At 52.2% G+C, this 20,472-nt stretch overlaps 1 protein-coding gene across 1 annotated transcript; it reads right to left on the reverse strand.

The window, feature by feature from the left end:
• Positions 1-361: 361 nt before the first annotated feature.
• Positions 362-20,144, reverse strand: LOC120029010 (arylacetamide deacetylase-like). The gene is made up of 5 exons (XM_038974294.1): positions 19,879-20,144; positions 11,863-12,091; positions 7,228-7,297; positions 1,665-1,836; positions 362-976 (listed from the first exon to the last, which is right to left on the reverse strand). The coding sequence occupies exons 1-5, from the start codon at positions 20,017-20,019 to the stop codon at positions 362-364; spliced, it is 1,227 nt and encodes a 408-aa protein (XP_038830222.1). The 5' UTR covers positions 20,020-20,144.
• Positions 20,145-20,472: the final 328 nt, after the last annotated feature.

Genomic DNA, 20,472 nt, shown 5'->3' on the forward strand with positions numbered 1-20,472 from the left:
ATGGAAATGTCCAAAATAAAATGTACAGCACTTGGCTTCATCAAATGTCTTGTATCTGGCATCAGTTGGTCTGCCTCATGTTCTGCCTCATTGGTTTCCTTGGCGATTATAAAATCCAGGCTAACCAGTATTTGACTGGCATCTGGTGTTGTTGTTGAGATGTAGTATCAGAGTGTAAAACCCCTTAGTAGGTGTCCTTTTTTAATTACAAACAGACAGTGCTTTAGTTTTAAAAATAAACAAGATGAGTAAAAATAACCAAAGATTAAAAAAATTAAAGTACAGTAGCACATAACAGGTGCTGGGTTGCTATGGGAAACAGGAATGAACATTGAAGGACCATAACTTTTTTTTCTGTTTTCTACAAGTTATGCTGCAGCCATCTGATGAAGTTCTCCGTCATCGTGCGTCCAATCAGGAAGTCGGTTGGCCACACGGTGAACATGAGGGCGCCGTGGAAACCTCCGGCGTAGTGTTCATGAGTCACCTCGACTCCGGCGCGACGCAGGCGTGCAGCATACATCACCCCGTCGTCCCGCAGCACGTCGTACTCACACGTCAGAACGTAGGCCTTGGGTAGCGTGCGTAAAACGGCATCCGGGACCAGCAGGGGCGAGGCCCGGGGGTCAGCGATGGAGCGCGATGGCCCGTCCGACCCTCCCGCCGACAACGCCACGACCGGAACGCTGTAGTTATACGTCCCCCGGTAGGACTCTGGCAGGTAGGCACTCCAGTTGACGAAGTTGAGCAGCGCAGCGGACTCCGGGCTGTTGTGAGTGTTGGTCATCATGGCCCTGAAGAAGGTCTTGTCGCTGGTGAAGTATTCGCTCCAGAAGCGCACCATAAGGGTGCGGGGCAGGATAGGCATATTCTGGTTCTGCTGGTAGGACGGGGTATTGAGGTCCAGAGCCTGCAGCACAGGGTAGAGCAGGGCCTGGACCTTCAGCTGCTGCTGCTGTTCTGGATCCTGCTGCAGCTGTAGAGACACACACACACAACTATTAGAACTAGTGGTCTGTACTGTACTGCAGCCTTGGATGGCTCCTCCTAATCTCAGCTAATTATACATCAAAACAGTGGATAGATAATACTGCTTTTAAGACACACACACACTAACATCTAACCTGCTGGGACACACACACACACACACTAACATCTAACCTGCTGGGACACACACACACACTAACATCTAACCTGCTGGGACACACACACACACACTAACATCTAACCTGCTGGGACACACACACACACACTAACATCTAACCTGCTGGGACACACACACACACACTAACATCTAACCTGCTGGGACACATACACACACTAACATCTAACCTGCTGGGACACACACACACACTAACATCTAACCTGCTGGGACACACACACACACTAACATCTAACCTGCTGGGACACACACACACACACTAACATCTAACCTGCTGGGACACACACACACACTAACATCTAACCTGCTGGGACACACACACACACTAACAACTAACCTGCTGGGACACACACACACACTAACAACTAACCTGCTGGGACACACACACACACTAACATCTAACCTGCTGGGACACACACACACACTAACATCTAACCTGCTGGGACACACACACACACTAACATCTAACCTGCTGGGACACACACACACACTAACATCTAACCTGCTGGGACACGGCTGCAGCCAGGTTTCCCCCGGCGCTGTCCCCCGATACAGCGATGCGTAATGGGTCGACAGAGTACTGGGCCAGGACCGCCCTCTGGAGGAAGTGCTTCACCACGCGGTACACGTCCTCATACGGGACAGGGAAATGGTGCTCGGGGGCCAGGCGGTACCTGGGCAGAAACAGGGGAGGGGTTAGATAGAATTCAGGTCATCTCACCTGTACCAGCTGAGGTGCACTACCGGTCAAAAGTTTAGAACACCTACTAATTCAGGGGTTTATTTCTACATTGTAGAATAATAGTGAAGACATCAAAACTATGAAATAACACATATGGAATCATGTAGTAAGCAAAAAAAGTGTTTAATCAAAATATATTTTATATTTGAGATTTTCAAAGTAGCCACCCTTTGCCTTGATGACAGCTTTGCACACTTTTGTAATTCTCTCAACCAGATTCATGAGGTAGTCTGGAATGCATTTCAATTAACAGGCGTGCCTTGTTAAAACTTCTTATGGCTGGGGGCAGTGTTGAGTAGCTTGGATGAATAAGGTGCCCAGAGTAAACTGCCTGCTACTCAGGCACAGAAGCTAAGATATGCATATTATTAGATTTGGATAGAAAACACTCTGCAGTTTCTAAAACTGTTTGAATGATGTCTGTGAGTATAACAGAACTCATATGGCAGGCAAAAACCTGACAAAAAATCCAACCAGAAAGTGGGAAATCTGAGGTTTGTAGGTTTGCCTATCCAAGATACAGTGTCTATTGGGTCATATTGCACTTCCTAAGGCTTCCACTAGATGTCAACAGTCTTTAGAACCTTGTTTGATGTTTCTACTGTGAAGGATGAGGGAATAAGAGCTGATTGAGTCAGGGGTCTGGCAGAGTGCCACGAGCTCACTCAGGCGCGCTCCCGTGAGAGTTAGCTGCGTTCCATTGCATTTCTACAGACAAAGGAATTCTCCTGTTGAAACATTATTGAAGATTTATGTTAAAAACATCCTAAAGTCTGATTCTATACATCGTTTGACATGTTTCTACAAACTGTAATGGAATTTTTTGACTTTTCGTCTGGCCTGCGCATCATGAATTTGGATTTTGGAACTAAACGCGAACAAAAAGGAGGTATTTGGACATAAACTATGGACTTTATCGAACAAAACAAACATTTATTGTGGACCTGGGATTCCTGGGAGTGCATTCTGATGAAGATCAAAGTGAATATTTATAATGCTATTTCTGACTTCTGTTGACTCCACAACATGGCGGGTACCTGTATGGCTTGTTTTTGTGTCTAAGTGCCGTACTCAGATTATTGCATGGTGTGCTTTTTCCGTAAAGTTTTTTTGAAATCTGACACAGTGGTTGCATTAAGGAGAAGTGGATCTAAAGTTCCATGTAAAACACTTGTATCTTTTATCAATGTTTATTATGAGTATTTCTGTAAATTGATGTGGCTCTCTGCAAAATCACTGGATGTTTTGGATACAAATATGAACTTTATCGAACAAAACATACATGTATTGTGTAACATGAAGTCCTATGAGTGTCATCTGAAGATCATCAAAGGTTAGTGATTAATTTTCTCTATTTCTGCTTTTTGTGACTCCTCTCTTTGGCTGGAAAAATGGCTGTGTTTTTCTGTGACTAGGTACTGACCTAACATAATCAGACGGTGTGCATTCGTCGTAAAGCCTTTTTGAAATCGGACACTGTGGTGGGATTAACAAGTGTATCTTTAAAATGGTGTGAAATACTTGTATGTTTGAGGAATTTTAAATTATGAGATTTCTGTTGGTTTGAATTTGGCGCCCTGCACTTTCACTGGCTCAGCCGTAAGAAGTTAAGTTAATTTGAGGAATTTCTTTCCTTCTTAATGTGTTTGAGCTAATCAGTTGTGTTGTGACAAGATAGGGGTGGTATACAGAAGATAGCCCTATTTGGTAAAAGACCAAGTCCATATTATGGCAAGAACAGCTCAAATAAGCAGAGAAACGACAATCCATCATTACTTTAAGACAGGAAGGTCAGAATTTGGAAAATTTCAAAAACTTTTAGTTTCTTCAAGTGCAGTCGCAAAAACCATCAAGCGCTATGATGAAACTGGCTCTCATGAGGACTGCCACAGGAAAGGAAGACCCAGAGTTACCTCTGCTGCAGAGGATAAGTTCATTAGAGTTACCAGCCTCAGAAATTGCAGCCCAAATAAATGCTTAACAGAGTTCAAGTAACAGACACATCTCAACATCAACTGTTCAGAGGAGACTGGGTGAATCAGGCCATCATGGTTGAATTGCTGCAAAGAAACCACTACTAAAGGACACCAATAAGAAGAGACCTCTTACTTGGGCCAAGAAACACGAGCAATGGACATTAGACCAACCTCCTCATCCTGTATAATCTATGTACTGTATAAAGGCTAGCTGATACAAGAGCATAGCTTTACATTAGATGGTTTGGAGATAAAAGACAAGTCATATAATGATACTGTATAATAAAGTCATATAATTCAGCCCATGAACACATGAAGCAGTTTGGAGAATAACACATTTTAGCATTGGAATGTTGTTCACAGGAATTTGGCTGGCAGTCTGCACACACACACACTATCTCGCTCTCACTCACCCTTAGTACTACTGTACACACCCACAGGAATTTAGGGAAGGAATCTGGGAAGGAATCCAATTTTGTGATTAAGGAAGAGCCAATTCACTCTCTCACCCAGTTGCTTATTACTAGTACTGGTAACACGCGAGCGAGGGGAGAGCGAAGAGGGGAGAGCGAAGAGGGGAGAGCGAAAGCAGAGAGCGAGCAGAGTGCGAGAGCAGAGCGCGAGAGCAGAGAGCGGAGAGAGAGCGGAGAGAGAGCAGAGTGAGAGCGGAGAGAGAGCAGAGTGAGAGCAGAGTGAGAGCAGAGTGAGAGCAGAGTGAGAGCGGAGTGAGAGCGGAGAGAGAGCGGAGAGAGAGCAGAGAGAGAGCAGAGAGAGAGCAGAGTGAGAGCAGAGTGAGAGCAGAGTGAGAGCAGAGAGCGAGCAGAGTGAGAGCAGAGTGAGAGCAGAGTGAGAGCGGAGAGAGAGAGAGAGAGAGAGAGCAGAGTGAGAGCAGAGTGAGAGCAGAGTGAGAGCAGAGAGAGAGCAGAGAGAGAGCAGAGTGAGAGCAGAGTGAGAGCAGAGTGAGAGCAGAGAGAGAGCAGAGAGAGAGTAGAGCGCGAGCAGAGAGCGAGCAGAGAGCGAGAGCAGAGCGAGAGCGAGCAGAGAGCGGAGCGAGAGCGGAGAGAACAGAGAGCGAGAGCAGAGTGAGAGCAGAGTGAGAGCGGAGAGCAGAGTGAGAGCAGAGTGAGAGCGAGAGAGCGGAGAGGGGCGCGGGCCGAGAGCGAGAGAGGGGCGCGGGCCGAGAGCGAGAGAGGGGCGCGGGCCGAGAGCGAGAGAGGGGCGCGGGCCGAGAGCGAGAGAGGGGCGCGGGCCGAGAGCGAGAGAGGGGGGCGGGCCGAGAGCGAGAGAGGGGCGCGGGCCGAGAGCGAGAGAGGGGCGCGGGCCGAGAGCGAGAGAGAGAGGGGCGCGGGCCGAGAGCGAGAGAGAGAGGGGCGCGGGCCGAGAGCGAGAGGGGCGCGGGCCGAGAGCGAGAGAGAGAGGGGCGCGGGCCGAGAGCGAGAGGGGCGCGGGCCGAGAGCGAGAGGGGCGCGGGCCGAGAGCGAGAGAGGGGCGCGGGCCGAGAGCGAGAGAGGGGCGCGGGCCGAAAGCGAGAGAGGGGCGCGGGCCGAGAGCGAGAGAGGGGCGCGGGCCGAGAGCGAGAGAGGGGCGCGGGCCGAGAGCGAGAGAGGGGCGCGGGCCGAGAGCGAGAGAGGGGCGCGGGCCGAGAGCGAGAGAGGGGCGCGGGCCGAGAGCGAGAGAGGGGCGCGGGCCGAGAGCGAGAGGGGCGCGGGCCGAGAGCGAGAGAGGGGCGCGGGCCGAGAGCGAGAGAGAGAGGGGCGCGGGCCGAGAGAGAGAGAGAGGGGCGCGGGCCGAGAGCGAGAGAGAGAGGGGCGCGGGCCGAGAGCGAGAGAGAGAGGGGCGCGGGCCGAGAGCGAGAGAGAGAGGGGCGCGGGCCGAGAGCGAGAGAGAGAGGGGCGCGGGCCGAGAGCGAGCAGAGTGAGAGCAGAGTGAGAGCAGAGTGAGAGCGGAGAGAGAGAGAGAGAGCAGAGAGAGAGCAGAGAGAGAGCAGAGTGAGAGCAGAGTGAGAGCAGAGTGAGAGCAGAGAGAGAGCAGAGAGAGAGTAGAGCGCGAGCAGAGCGCGAGCAGAGAGCGAGAGCAGAGAGCGGAGCGAGAGCAGAGCGAGAGCGAGCAGAGAGCGAGCAGAGAGCGAGCAGAGAGCGGAGCGAGAGCAGAGCGAGAGCGGAGAGAGCAGAGAGCGAGAGCAGAGTGAGAGCAGAGTGAGAGCGGAGAGCAGAGTGAGAGCAGAGTGAGAGCGAGAGAGCGGAGAGGGGCGCGGGCCGAGAGCGAGAGAGGGGCGCGGGCCGAGAGCGAGAGAGGGGCGCGGGCCGAGAGCGAGAGAGGGGCGCGGGCCGAGAGCGAGAGAGGGGGGCGGGCCGAGAGCGAGAGAGGGGCGCGGGCCGAGAGCGAGAGAGGGGCGCGGGCCGAGAGCGAGAGAGGGGCGCGGGCCGAGAGCGAGAGAGGGGCGCGGGCCGAGAGCGAGAGAGAGAGAGGGGCGCGGGCCGAGAGCGAGAGAGAGAGAGGGGCGCGGGCCGAGAGCGAGAGAGAGAGAGGGGCGCGGGCCGAGAGCGAGAGGGGCGCGGGCCGAGAGCGAGAGAGGGGCGCGGGCCGAGAGCGAGAGGGGCGCGGGCCGAGAGCGAGAGAGCGGCGCGGGCCGAGAGCGAGAGAGGGGCGCGGGCCGAGAGCGAGAGAGGGGCGCGGGCCGAGAGCGAGAGGGGCGCGGGCCGAGAGCGAGAGAGGGGCGCGGGCCGAGAGCGAGAGAGGGGCGCGGGCCGAGAGCGAGAGAGGGGCGCGGGCCGAGAGCGAGAGAGAGAGGGGCGCGGGCCGAGAGAGAGAGAGAGAGGGGCGCGGGCCGAGAGCGAGAGAGAGGGGGGCGCGGGCCGAGAGCGAGAGAGAGAGGGGCGCGGGCCGAGAGCGAGAGAGAGAGGCGCGAGAGAGAGAGGCGCGAGCGGAGAGCGAGAGAGGAGCGCAAAGAGGGGAGAGCAAAGAGGGGAGAGCAAAGAGGGGAGAGCAAAGAGGGGAGAGCAAAGAGGGGAGAGCAAAGAGAGAAGATCGAAGAGGGGCGTGAGAGAAGATCAAAGAGGGGCGTGGGAGTGAGAGCGAGAGTGGAGCGCGAAGAGTAGAGCGAGAGCAGCGGAGAGCGAGACACAGCGGAGAGGGCATGAAAGAGAGAGAAAGAGAGATGGCAAAAGGTAGAGTGTGTGTGTGTGTTTATGTCTACCAAATCAAACGAGAGCTGCCTTTCCACAATTTCTCCAAATATAAACATGCAGATGTTTATCGTCGGCCTATCGGAGCTTTCACAGCAGCCTGTTAGATAAGCTATATAACAGAACACCAGCTGTATGTCAGATACACAAAGATATACTCACTCTACAGACACGACCACAGAGTTAAGATCCATGACCATCTGCCTAGCCAGGAGGTCGTATGGTCCCATTCCTGCACACAGAGAGGAGAGCAGAGAGCCATCAGAGACTAGGTCATCTAATATCATATTATATCATCAACAGCTGCAACGTACTCAATAGTATGATGAGCATCTCATTCTCAATACACTTGTAGTCCTGGAAAGTAACACACACACACACACACACACACACACACACACACACACACACACACACACACACACACACACACACACACACACACACACACACACACACACACACACACACACACACACACACACACACACACACACACACACACACATGAAATGATTGCCTTTGGTTACCAGGGTCTCTGTGCTGAACAGCTTAAACAGAGCTGATGTTCCTCAGGAGACGTGGAGGGTGAACAGAGTGTAAATTAATTCTATAGTAAACTATACTACACACTAGAGGTTGAACGGAATGGCCGATTAATTAGGGACGATTTCAAGTTCTCATAACAAATCGGTATTTTTGGACGCCGATTACATTGCATTCCATGAGTAGACTGCTTGGCAGGCTGACCACCTGTCACGTGAGTGCAGCAAGAATCCACGGTAAGGTGCTAGCTAGCATTAAACTTATAATAAATTAAAATAAAAATCAATCTTAACATAATCACTAGTTAACTACACCTGGTTGATGATATTACTAGTTTAACTAGCTTGTCCTGCGTTGCATATAATCAATGCGGTGACTGTTACTTTATCATCGATAAATAAAGTGGTGATCCTAACTGACCTAAAACAGGGAATTTTTACTAGGATTAAATGTCAGGGATTGTGAAAAACTTAGTTTAAATGTATTTGGCTAACTTCTGACTTCAACTGTATGTGAAATACAAATGGTATAGAGAGAAATAGTCCTATAATTCCTATAATAACTACAACCTAAAACTTCTTACCTGGGAATATTGAAGAACTGGGAATATTGAAGACTCATGTTATGTACAATGCAGTTATCAAGAGCTTTCACTTTCAATATTAAAGATAGATTTATGTCTCTAACCTTCCTCCCCTTCTCTCCTAAAACCTTTCAAACATGTATGTAATACTGTACATGTCTACCCCCCAGTTGCTACGGAGAAGGGTGCCACGGGCCTCAGTAACCTAGGCAACACGTGCTTTATGAACTCTAGTATCCAGTGTGTGAGCAACACCACGCCCCTCACTGATTACTTCATCTCAGGAAGACACCTCTATGAACTCAACAGGTAGCTGGGGGTGTGTGTGTCCCTGTGTGTGTGTGTGTGTCCCTGTGTGTGTGTGTGTGTGTGTCCCTGTGTGTCTGTGTGTGTCTGCGTGTGTCTGCGTGTGTCCCTGTGTGTCTGTGTGTGTCTGCGTGTGTCCCTGTGTGTCTGTGTGTGTCCCTGTGTGTGTGTGTGTGTGTGTCCCTGTGTGTCTGTGTGTGTCTGCGTGTGTCTGCGTGTGTCCCTGTGTGTCTGTGTGTCTGCGTGTGTCCCTGTGTGTCTGTGTGTGTCTGCGTGTGTCTGCGTGTGTCTGTGTGTGTCTGCGTGTGTCTCTGTGTGTCTCTGTGTGTCTGTGTGTGTCTGCGTGTGTCCCTGTGTGTCCCTGTGTGTCTGTGTGTGTCTGCGTGTGTCTCTGTGTGTGTGTCCCTGTGTGTCTGCGTCTGTCCCTGTGTGTCTGTGTGTGCCCCTGTGTGTGCGTGTGTCTCTGTGTGTGAGTGTTTGTGTTAGAGGTCGACCGATTCATCGGAATGGCCGATTAATTAGGGCCGATTTCAAGTTTTCATAACAATCGTAAATCGTTATGTTTGGACAACGTTATGTTTTTTTACAACTTTATTTAACGAGGAAAGTCAGTTAAGAACACATTCTTATTTTCAATGACGGCCTAGGAACGGTGGGTTAACTGCCTCGTTCAGGGGCAGAACGACAGATTTTTACCTTGTCAGCTCAGGGATTCAATCTTGCAACCTTACGGTTAACTAGTCCAACGCTCTAACCACCTGCTTTACATTGCACTCCACGAGGAGCCTGCCTGTTACGCCAATGCAGTAAGAAGCCAAGGTAAATTGCTAGCTAGCATTAAACATATCTTATAAAAAACAATCAATCAATCATAATCACTAGTTAACTACACATGGTTGATGATATTACTAGTTTATCTAGCGTGTCCTGCGTTGCATATAATCGATGCAATGCGCATTCGCGAAAAAGGACTGTCGTTGCTCCAACGTGTACCTAACCATAAACATCAATGCTTTCTTAAAATCAATACACAGAAGTATATATTTTTAAACCTGCATATTTTGCTAAAAGAAATCCAGGTTAGCAGGCAATATTAACCAGGTGAAATTGTGTCACTTCTCTTGCGTTCATTGCAAGCAGAGTCAGTGTATATGCAACAGTTTGGGCCGCCTAATTTACCAGAATTTTACGTAATTATGACATAACATTGAAGGTTGTGCAATGTAACAGGAATATTTAGACTTGCCTAACGGGATGCCACCCGTTAGATAAAATACGGGACGGTTCCGTATTTCACTGAAAGAATAAACGTTTTGTTTTCGAGATGATAGTTTCCGGATTTGACCATATTAATGACCTAAGGCTCGTATTTCTGTGTGTTATTATGTTATAATTAAGTCTATGATTTGATATTTGATAGAGCAGTCTGACAGTGATGGTAGGCACCAGCAGGCTCGTATGCATTCATTCAAACAGCACTTTAGTGCGTTTTGCCAGCAAGTTTATTTTATATAGCCCTTCGTACATCAGCTAATATCTCGAAGTGCTGTACAGAAACCCAGCCTAAAACCCCAAACAGCAAGCAATGCAGGTGTAGAAGCACGGTGGCTAGGAAAAACCTCCCTAGAAAGGCCAAAACCTAGGAAGAAACCTAGAGAGGAACCAGGCTATGAGGGGTGGCCAGTCCTCTTCTGGATGTGCCGGGTGGAGATTATAACAGAACATGGCCAAGATGTTCAAATGTTCATAAATGACAAGCATGGTCAAATAATAATCAGGAGTAAATGTCAGTTGGCTTTTCATAGCCGATCATTCAGAGTATCTCTACTGCTCCTGCGGTCTCTAGAGAGTTGAAAACAGCAGGTCTGGGACAGGTAGCACGTCCGGTGGACAGGTCAGGGTTCCATAGCCGCAGGCAGAACAGTTGAAACTGAAACAGCAGCAAGGCCAGGTGGACTGGGGACAGCAAGGAGTCCTCATGCCCGGTAGTCCTGACGCATGGTCCTAGGGCTCAGGTCCTCCGAGAGAGAGAAAGAAAGAGAGAAATAGAGAATTAGAGAGAGCATACTTAAATTCACACAGGACACCAGATAAGACAGGAGAAGTACTCCAGATATAACCAACTGGCCCTAGCCCCCCGACACAAACTACTGCAGCATAAATACTGGAGGCTGAGACAGGAGGGGTCAGGAGACACTGTGGCCCCATCCGATGATACCCCCGGACAGGGCCAAACAGGAAGGGTATAACCCCACCCACTTTGCCAAAGCACAGCCCCCGCACCACTAGAGGGATATCTTCAACCACAAACTTACAATCCTGAGACAAGGTCGAGTATAGCCCACAAAGATCTCCACCACAGCACAAACCAAGGGGGGGCGCCAACCCAGACAGGAAGATCACGTCAGTAACTCAACCCACTCAAGTGACACACCCCTCCTAGGGACGGCATGAAAGAGCACCAGTAAGCCAGTGACTCAGCCCCTGTAATAGGGTTAGAGGCAGAGAATCCCAGTGGCGAGAGGGGAACCGGCCAGGCAGAGACAGCAAGGGCGGTTCGTTGCTCCAGAGCCTTTCCGTTCACCTTCACACTCCTGGGCCAGATTACACTCAATCATAGGACCTACTGAAGAGATGAGTCTTCAGTAAAGACTTAAAGGTTGAGACCGAGTCTGCGTCTCTCACATGGGTAGGCAGACCATTCCATAAAAATTGAGCTCTATAGGAGAAAGCCCTGCCTCCAGCTGTTTGCTTAGAAATTCTAGGGACAATAAGGAGGCTCTTGTGACCGTAGCGTACGTGTAGGTATGTACCGCAGGACCAACTCGGAAAGATAGGTAGGAGCAAGCCCATGTAACGCTTTATAGGTTAACAGTAAAACCTTGAAATCAGCCCTTGCCTTAACAGGAAGCCAGTGTAGGGAAGCTAGCACTGGAGTAATATGATCAAATTTCTTGGTTCTAGTCAGGATTCTAGCAGCCGTATTTAGCACTAACTGAAGTTTATTTAGTGCTTTATCCGGGTAGCCGGAAAGTAGAGCATTGCAGTAGTCTAACCTAGAAGTAACAAAAGCAGTATGTAGTACGTACTTACTATAGAATGTTGTAGTATACAGTAGAATACTAAAGTAAATCCTACAGTATTTCATTGGCATATACCCTGCCCATTCCCCTCCCCCATATCACTGGGGCCTCTGGTTATTTCTTGGCTCGATTCCCAGTGCCGACATTCAGCCCACTGAACCTCTCCGACATTACGCTGGTTGGATTCCAACATCCTTTTGCCATTCAATGCAACTTTCATTTCCTCCCTTGAGCGACACGACCTGTGATCACAAATACACATGTAAATCCACTACTCACTGGCGCTGCCCAGGCACCATCCTCCTCCGTGCAGGTATATGACTGCTCTCCTCAGCTCAGTGTCGCCGCCCTGCAGTTTGGGCTGGTACACCACCACCTCCACCCCATCAAACAGCTCCTCTGTAACGTGCACACGTTGGTCTGACACGGGGAACACGCGTTCAGCAAAGGTGATGAACATCATCACCCCCATGTAGTCCTTCAAACCCAGCAGCTCACTGAAGTCTGCCTAAGAGCGAGAGAGGGGAAGAGCGAGAGAGGGGAAGAGCGAGAGAGGGGAAGAGCGAGAGAGGAAGAGCGAGAGAGGAAGAGCGAGAGAGGAAGAGCGAGAGAGGAAGAGCGAGAGAGGAAGAGCGAGAGGGGAAGAGCGAGAGGGGAAGAGCGAGAGCGAGAGAGGAAGAGCAAGAGGGGAAGAGCGAGAGGGGAAGAGCGACAGCGAGAGGGGAAGAGCGAGAGAGGAAGAGCGAGAGGGGAAGAGCGAGAGGGGAAGAGCAAGAGAGAGAGGGGAAGAGCGAGAGAGAGGGGAAGAGCGAGAGAGAGGGGAAGAGCGAGAGAGAGGAAGAGCGAGAGAGAGGAAGAGCGAGAGAGAGGAAGAGCGAGAGAGAGGAAGAGCGAGAGAGAGGAAGAGCAAGAGAGAGAGGGGAGGAGCGAGAGAGGGGAAGAGCGAGAGAGAGAGGGGAAGAGCGAGAGAGAGAGAGAGGGGAAGAGCGAGCGAGAGAGAGAGGGGAAGAGCGAGCGAGAGAGAGAGGGGAAGAGCGAGAGAGCGAGCGAGAGAGGGGAAGAGCGAGCGAGAGAGAGAGGGGAAGAGCGAGAGAGAGAGAGAGAGGGGAAGAGCGAGAGAGCGAGCGAGAGAGGGGAAGAGCGAGTGAGAGAGAGAGAGGAAGAGCGAGAGAGAGGAAGAGCAAGAGAGAGAGAGAGAGCGAGAGAGGGGAAGAGCGAGAGAGAGAGAGAGAGGGGAAGAGCGAGAGAGAGAGAGAGAGGGGAAGAGCGAGAGAGAGAGAGAGAGGGGAAGAGCGAGAGAGAGAGAGAGAGGGGAAGAGCGAGAGAGAGAGAGAGAGGGGAAGAGCGAGAGAGAGAGAGAGAGGGGAAGAGCGAGAGAGAGAGAGAGAGGGGAAGAGCGAGAGAGAGAGAGAGAGGGGAAGAGCGAGAGAGAGAGAGAGAGAGGGGAAGAGCGAGCGAGAGAGAGAGAGAGGGGAAGAGCGAGCGAGAGAGAGAGAGAGGGGAAGAGCGAGCGAGAGAGAGAGGGGAAGAGCGAGAGAGAGAGAGAGAGGGGAAGAGCGAGAGAGAGAGAGAGGGGAAGAGCGAGAGAGGGGAAGAGCGAGCGAGAGAGAGAGGGGAAGAGCGAGAGAGAGAGAGGGGAAGAGCGAGAGAGAGAGAGAGGAAGAGCGAGAGAGCGAGCGAGAGAGGGGAAGAGCGAGCGAGAGAGAGGGGAAGAGCGAGAGAGAGAGAGAGAGAGAGGGGAAGAGCGAGAGAGAGAGAGAGAGAGAGGGGAAGAGCGAGAGAGAGAGAGAGAGAGAGGGGAAGAGCGAGAGAGAGAGAGAGAGAGGGGAAGAGCGAGAGAGAGAGAGCGAGCGAGAGAGGGGAAGAGCGAGCGAGAGAGAGAGGGGAAGAGCGAGAGAGAGAGAGAGAGAGAGGGGAAGAGCGAGAGAGAGAGAGAGAGGGGAAGAGCGAGAGAGGGGAAGAGCGAGAGAGGGGAAGAGCGAGAGAGGGGAAGAGCGAGAGAGGGGAAGAGCAAGAGAGAGAGGGGAAGAGCAAGAGAGTGAGGGGAAGAGCGAGAGAGAGGGGAAGAGCGAGAGAGAGGGGAAGAGCGAGAGAGAGGGGAAGAGCGAGAGAGAGGGGAAGAGCGAGAGAGAGGAAGAGCGAGAGAGAGGGGAAGAGCGAGAGAGAGGAAGAGCGAGAGAGAGGAAGAGCAAGAGAGAGAGGGGAAGAGCGAGAGAGAGAGGGGAAGAGCGAGAGAGAGAGGGGAAGAGCGAGAGAGAGGGGGGAAGAGCGAGAGAGAGGGGGGAAGAGCGAGAGAGAGGAAGAGCGAGAGAGAGGAAGAGCAAGAGAGAGAGAGAGAGGGGAAGAGCGAGAGAGAGAGAGAGAGAGGGGAAGAGCGAGCGAGAGAGAGAGAGAGGGGAAGAGCGAGCGAGAGAGAGAGGGGAAGAGCGAGAGAGAGAGAGAGAGGGGAAGAGCGAGAGAGAGAGAGAGAGGGGAAGAGCGAGAGAGGGGAAGAGCGAGCGAGAGAGAGAGGGGAAGAGCGAGAGAGAGAGAGGGGAAGAGCGAGAGAGAGAGAGAGAGAGGAAGAGCGAGAGAGCGAGCGAGAGAGGGGAAGAGCGAGCGAGAGAGAGGGGAAGAGCGAGAGAGAGAGAGAGAGAGAGGGGAAGAGCGAGAGAGAGAGAGAGAGAGAGGGGAAGAGCGAGAGAGAGAGAGAGAGAGGGGAAGAGCGAGAGAGAGAGAGCGAGCGAGAGAGGGGAAGAGCGAGCGAGAGAGAGAGGGGAAGAGCGAGAGAGAGAGAGAGAGAGAGGGGAAGAGCGAGAGAGAGAGAGAGAGGGGAAGAGCGAGAGAGGGGAAGAGCGAGCGAGAGAGAGGGGAAGAGCGAGAGAGAGAGAGAGAGAGGAAGAGCGAGAGAGAGAGAGAGAGGGGAAGAGCGAGAGAGAGAGAGGGGAAGAGCGAGAGAGAGAGAGGGGAAGAGCGAGAGAGCGAGAGAGAGAGAGGAAGAGCGAGAGGGGAAGAGCGAGAGGGGAAGAGCGACAGCGAGAGGAGAAGAGCGAGAGGGGAAGAGCGACAGCGGAAGAGCGAGAGAGGAAGAGCGAGAGAGGAAGAGCGAGAGAGGAAGAGCGAGAGAGAGCGAGAGCGAGAGAGGGGAAGAGCGAGAGAGGGGAAGAGCAAGAGAGAGAGGGGAAGAGCAAGAGAGAGAGGGGAAGAGCGAGAGAGAGGGGAAGAGCGAGAGAGAGGGGAAGAGCGAGAGAGAGGGGAAGAGCGAGAGAGAGGGGAAGAGCGAGAGAGAGGGGAAGAGCGAGAGAGAGGAAGAGCGAGAGAGAGGAAGAGCGAGAGAGAGGGGAAGAGCGAGAGAGGGGAAGAGCGAGAGAGAGGAAGAGCAAGAGAGAGAGGGGAAGAGCGAGAGAGAGAGGGGAAGAGCGAGAGAGAGAGGGGAAGAGCGAGAGAGAGAGGGGAAGAGCGAGAGAGAGGGGGGAAGAGCGAGAGAGAGGAAGAGCGAGAGAGAGGAAGAGCAAGAGAGAGAGGGGAAGAGCGAGAGAGGGGAAGAGCGAGAGAGAGAGAGAGAGAGAGAGAGGGGGAGAGCGAGAGAGAGAGAGAGAGGGGAAGAGCGAGCGAGAGAGAGGGGAAGAGCGAGAGAGAGAGAGAGAGACGTAGGGAAGAGCGAGCGAGAGAGAGAGAGACTTAGGGAAGAGCGAGCGAGAGAGAGAGAGAGAGACGTAGGGAAGAGCGAGCGAGGGAGAGAGAGCGAGAGACGTAGGGAAGAGCGAGCGAGAGAGAGAGAGAGAGCGAGAGGGGAAGAGCGAGAGAGAGAGAGAGAGGAAGAGCGAGAGAGAGGAAGAGCAAGAGAGAGAGGGGAAAAGCGAGAGAGGGGAAGAGCGAGAGAGGGGAAGAGCGAGACAGGGGAAGAGCGAGAGAGAGAGAGAGGGGAAGAGCGAGAGAGAGAGAGGGGAAGAGCGAGAGAGAGAGAGGGGACGAGCGAGAGAGAGAGAGGGGACGAGCGAGAGAGAGAGAGGGGACGAGCGAGAGAGAGAGAGGGGACGAGCGAGAGAGAGAGAGGGGAAGAGCGAGAGAGAGAGAGAGAGGGGAAGAGCGAGAGAGAGAGAGAGAGGGGAAGAGCGAGAGAGAGAGAGAGAGAGAGGGGAAGAGCGAGAGAGAGAGAGAGAGAGGGGAAGAGCGAGAGAGAGAGAGAGAGGGGAAGAGCGAGAGAGAGAGAGAGAGAGAGAGAGAGAGAGAGAGAGAGAGAGAGAGAGAGAGAGGGAAGAGCGAGAGAGAGAGAGAGAGAGGAAGAGCGAGAGAGCGAGAGAGAGAGAGGAAGAGCGAGAGAGCGAGAGAGAGAGAGGAAGAGCGAGAGAGCGAGAGAGAGAGAGAGAGAGCGAGAAGAGCGAGAGAGAGAGAGAGAGAGGGGAAGAGCGAGCGAGAGAGAGAGAGAGGGGAAGAGCGAGCGAGAGAGAGAGAGAGGGGAAGAGCGAGCGAGAGAGAGAGAGAGGGGAAGAGCGAGCGAGAGAGAGAGAGAGGGGAAGAGCGAGCGAGAGAGAGAGAGAGGGGAAGAGCGAGCGAGAGAGAGAGAGAGGGGAAGAGCGAGCGAGAGAGAGAGAGAGGGGAAGAGCGAGCGAGAGAGAGAGAGAGGGGAAGAGCGAGCGAGAGAGAGAGAGAGGGGAAGAGCGAGCGAGAGAGAGGGGAAGAGCGAGCGAGAGAGAGAGAGAGGGGAAGAGCGAGCGAGAGAGGGGAAGAGCGAGCGAGAGAGGGGAAGAGCGAGCGAGAGAGGGGAAGAGCGAGCGAGAGAGGGGAAGAGCGAGAGAGGGGAAGAGCGAGAGAGGGGAAGAGCGAGAGAGAGGGGAAGAGCGAGAGAGAGGGGAAGAGCGAGAGAGAGAGAGAAGGGAGGAGCGAGAGATACAGAAGGGAAGAGACAGAAGGGAAGAGACAGAAGGGAAGAGAGAATGAATAAAGGCATACAGTCACAAGGGATGTTGTGAGGGAGGACAAAACAGGGGGAGAGAGAAAGAGGGGGAGGAAGAGAAAGAAGAAGAGAGAAATATGGATAAAAGAAAGAGATATGGATAAATATAAAAAAAATCTGAAGGAATCAGATGTTCATTAACTGCATTCAAACAAGAGAGGAACAAGCAGGAGTAAAGGGCATTCTCATGAGTCATGTGATCTACAGCAGAGGCCCCAGCTGTCCACCAGAGGCCCCAGCTGTCCACCAGAGGCCCCAGCTGTCCACCAGAGGCCCCAGCTGTCCACCAGAGGCCCCAGCTGTCCACCAGAGGCCCCAGCTGTCCACCAGAGGCCCCAGCTGTCCACCAGAGGGGATCTACAGCAGAGGCCCCCGCTGTCCACCAGAGGCCCCAGCTGTCCACCAGAGGGGATCTACAGCAGAGGCCCCAGCTGTCCACCAGAGGCCCCAGCTGTCCACCAGAGGGGATCTACAGCAGAGGCCCCAGCTGTCCACCAGAGGCCCCAGCTGTCCACCAGAGGCCCCAGCTGTCCACCAGAGGCCCCAGCTGTCCACCAGAGAGAATATACAGCAGAGGCCCCAGCTGTCCACCAGAGGCCGCAGCTGTCCACCAGAGGCCCCAGCTGTCCACTAGAGAGAATCTACAGTAGAGGCCCCAGCTGTCCACCAGAGGCCCCAGAGGGGATCTACAGCAGAGGCCCCAGCTGTCCACCAGAGGCCCCAGCTGTCCACCAGAGGCCCCAGCTGTCCACCAGAGGGAATCTACATTAGACGCCCCAGCTGTCCACCAGAGGCCCCAGCTGTCCACCAGAGGGAATCTACAGTAGAGGCCCCAGCTGTCCACCAGAGGCCCCAGCTGTCCACCGGAGGGAATCTACAGTAGAGGCCCCCGCTGTCCACCAGAGGGAATCTACAGTAGAGGCCCCAGCTGTCCATCAGAGGCCCCAGCTGTCCACCAGCGGGGATCTACAGCAGAGGCCCCAGCTGTCCACCAGAGGCCCCAGCTGTCCACCAGAGAGAATCTACAGTAGAGGCCCCAGCTGTCCACCAGAGGCCCCAGAGGGGATCTACAGCAGAGGCCCCAGCTGTCCACCAGAGGCCCCAGCTGTCCATCAGAGGCCCCAGCTGTCCACCAGAGGGGATCTACAGCAGAGGCCCCAGCTGTCCACCAGAGGCCCCAGCTGTCCACCAGAGGGAATCTACATTAGACGCCCCAGCTGTCCACCAGAGGCCCCAGCTGTCCACCAGAGGGAATCTACAGTAGAGGCCCCCGCTGTCCACCAGAGGCCCCAGCTGTCCACCGGAGGGAATCTACAGTAGAGGCCCCCGCTGTCCACCAGAGGGAATCTACAGTAGAGGCCCCAGCTGTCCACCAGAGGGAATCTACAGTAGAGGCCCCAGCTGTCCACCAGAGGGAATCTACAGTAGAGGCCCCAGCTGTCCACCAGAGGGAATCTACAGTAGAGACCCCAGCTGTCCACCAGAGGGAATCTACAGTAGAGGCCCCAGCTGTCCACCAGAGGCCCCAGCTGTCCACCAGAGGGAATCTACAGTAGAGACCCCAGCTGTCCACCAGAGGGAATCTACAGTAGAGGCCCCAGCTGTCCACCAGAGGCCCCAGCTGTCCACCAGAGGGAATCTACAGTAGAGGCCCCAGCTGTCCACCAGAGGGAATCTACAGTAGAGGCCCCAGCTGTCCACCAGAGGCCCCAGCTGTCCACCAGAAGGAATCTACAGCAGAGACCCCAGCTGTCCACCAGAGGGAATCTACAGTAGAGGCCCCAGCTGTCCACCAGAGGCCCCAGCTGTCCACCAGAAGGAATCTACAGCAGAGACCCCAGCTGTCCACCAGAGGGAATCTACAGTCCTGTTGTTATTTAAAGGCTATGCGTGCCATGCACCGGCCAAACATGTCAGTAAAGGCTCCTTCCTTGCTCTTGGACAGAGACAGGCATGACCGTGGATAATTCAATTGAGAAAAATGTTACATAAAATCGCTGACTGAATACCAGGAGAAGTCCCCCCCCCCTCATAATCAAAATGTATTTGTTTCACTCAACCGGGACCGAGCGAAAGATTGTCTGCTTAATAACGGATTTATACTGCATGTTCATTTGGAGAAAATATTTCAGATGATTCTTCTGGACAACATCTTTATCTGGACCCCAGTTCAATGGGGATATTGAGCATTTTTTCTCCAAATAATAATAAGAAATCTAGTCAGGGGGGAATTCTGTCTAACTTAACCATTTCTCTCTGTATAATATATGTTATAATTTGAAATAAATACAATAATATATAATACGACATTTTTTAAAGTAACGACCCTGGGTTTATAGGCAAAGGAAATCGATTCTTGCCGCACAATAATTATTTTGTTGCACAGTCGATAGCGCGCCGGACTTCGGGCTAGAAGGTCGTGGGTTCGAGACCTGCTCCCTGCTGTTTCATTACATTATTGTAACGACCCTGAGTTTATAAGCGCGGAAATCGACTCTGCCGCTTGAGCATGCTTTTGCGGCACAGTCGATAGCGCGCCGGACCTCGGGCTAGGAGGTCGAGGGTTCGAGACCTGCTCCCTGCCTGTTTCATTACCTTGGTGTCAGAAGTGATCGGACCTCGCATCCACGACAGTGCGTGTGCTTGGCCGGTGAGCGCGTTCCTGTAAGACGTAAAGTCGCAAGCTAGCGCGAGGACGCGCTCTTTGAAAGGAGGGAGTAGTGTAACGACCCTGGGTTTATATGCGCGGAAATCGACTCTGCCGCTTGAGCATGCTTTTGTGGCACAGTCGATAGCGCGCCGGACCTCGGGCTAGGAGGTCGAGGGTTCGAGACCTGCTCCCTGCCTGTTTCATTACATTATGTATAATCGATAATCATCTCTGGTGTCATGCTGGGATATAAACAGTCGTATAATCTGGTGTTCCTCCGTTCATAAAGCATCGATTATCTTTATTAGGGTCTATAATTAGAACAGGTGAGCAGGTCTACAATAGCTGGATTACCGTCTAATATAATCTGGTGTGACTGTCATTCAGCATGTCTGCATGTACCCAACAACCTCAGCGGAATCCATTTACTTCGCTACTAACTAGGCTGTGTACCGTGCCAAAGGTCTGGCCAATAACAACTTCATTCCAGTCAAACATCATAAAAACATTATTGATTCATATAAATGCATGTGTTTTACGCATGACTCCCACGCACATCGGAGAAGCGTAACTTTGAGTAGGATTCCTCTTTGATAGTAAAATCACAATATTAAAAACACATCAACAGAATAAAATCAGCCTCATATATTTCCTGAATCAACAACGAATATAATAGGTCATTGTTTATCAATTCAAAGTATTTTTTTACCAGGTGGCTGAGACTTCTGAAGAAACAGTCGGTCAACATGAGTTTCCATCTCTCCTCTATCTCGTCTGGAATGGGCTGGTAAACGTAATACGATGTGAACGCTCCTAAAGACAGGAGTAAAAATATGCCTTTCAACCGCATTTTACGAATCCCCAGCTATTGATGGAAAGGTGGAGAAAGAAACTGTGCCAGTTTTGTTTATTAACAAGTTACTTCAATCCGCGCACAGCGTCATATCGTACTCATTATCGAACTGAGCCAGCCAGATATGAAAGCACGTGTTAAGAGTTATCTGATCTTTATAAGCGAGCATGACGTATGGAAGGCCAAGAGGTTCAAATCGTTTTACCCGGAACACGTCTTGTAATTATCATTTTCACTTGCTTTTTTCGAGTATCAAATGTAATTTTCTGTACACGCGATTTTTTTTTCACCTGTTCAGTGTGTGTTTACAGGTGATTTGAACACTTGTTATGGTCATTTTTACACTCGTTCATTACACCTGTTCAGTGTGTGTTTACAGGTGACTAGAACGCGTGTTATGGGCATTTTTACCCTCGGTCATTACACCTGTACAGCCTATTGGGTAAGGAC

The sequence above is a fragment of the Salvelinus namaycush genome, chromosome 34 (genome assembly GCF_016432855.1).
Source record: "Salvelinus namaycush isolate Seneca chromosome 34, SaNama_1.0, whole genome shotgun sequence".
Lineage (NCBI taxonomy): Eukaryota > Metazoa > Chordata > Actinopteri > Salmoniformes > Salmonidae > Salvelinus > Salvelinus namaycush.

What these genes read in the sequence shown, in the direction of transcription:
- LOC120029010 (XM_038974294.1), bottom strand. Translation starts at nt 20,019, where the DNA reads ATGCGGTTGAAAGGCATATTTTTACTCCTGTCTTTAGGAGCGTTCACA. An exon ending in ATGGTGCCTGGGCAGCGCCA is followed by an intron (nt 7,298 to 11,862) that starts GTGAGTAGTGGA and finishes CTCTGTGTGCAG; the next exon opens with GAATGGGACCATACGACCTC. An exon ending in TCTGTGGTCGTGTCTGTAGA is followed by an intron (nt 1,837 to 7,227) that starts GTGAGTATATCT and finishes GTTTCTGCCCAG; the next exon opens with GTACCGCCTGGCCCCCGAGC.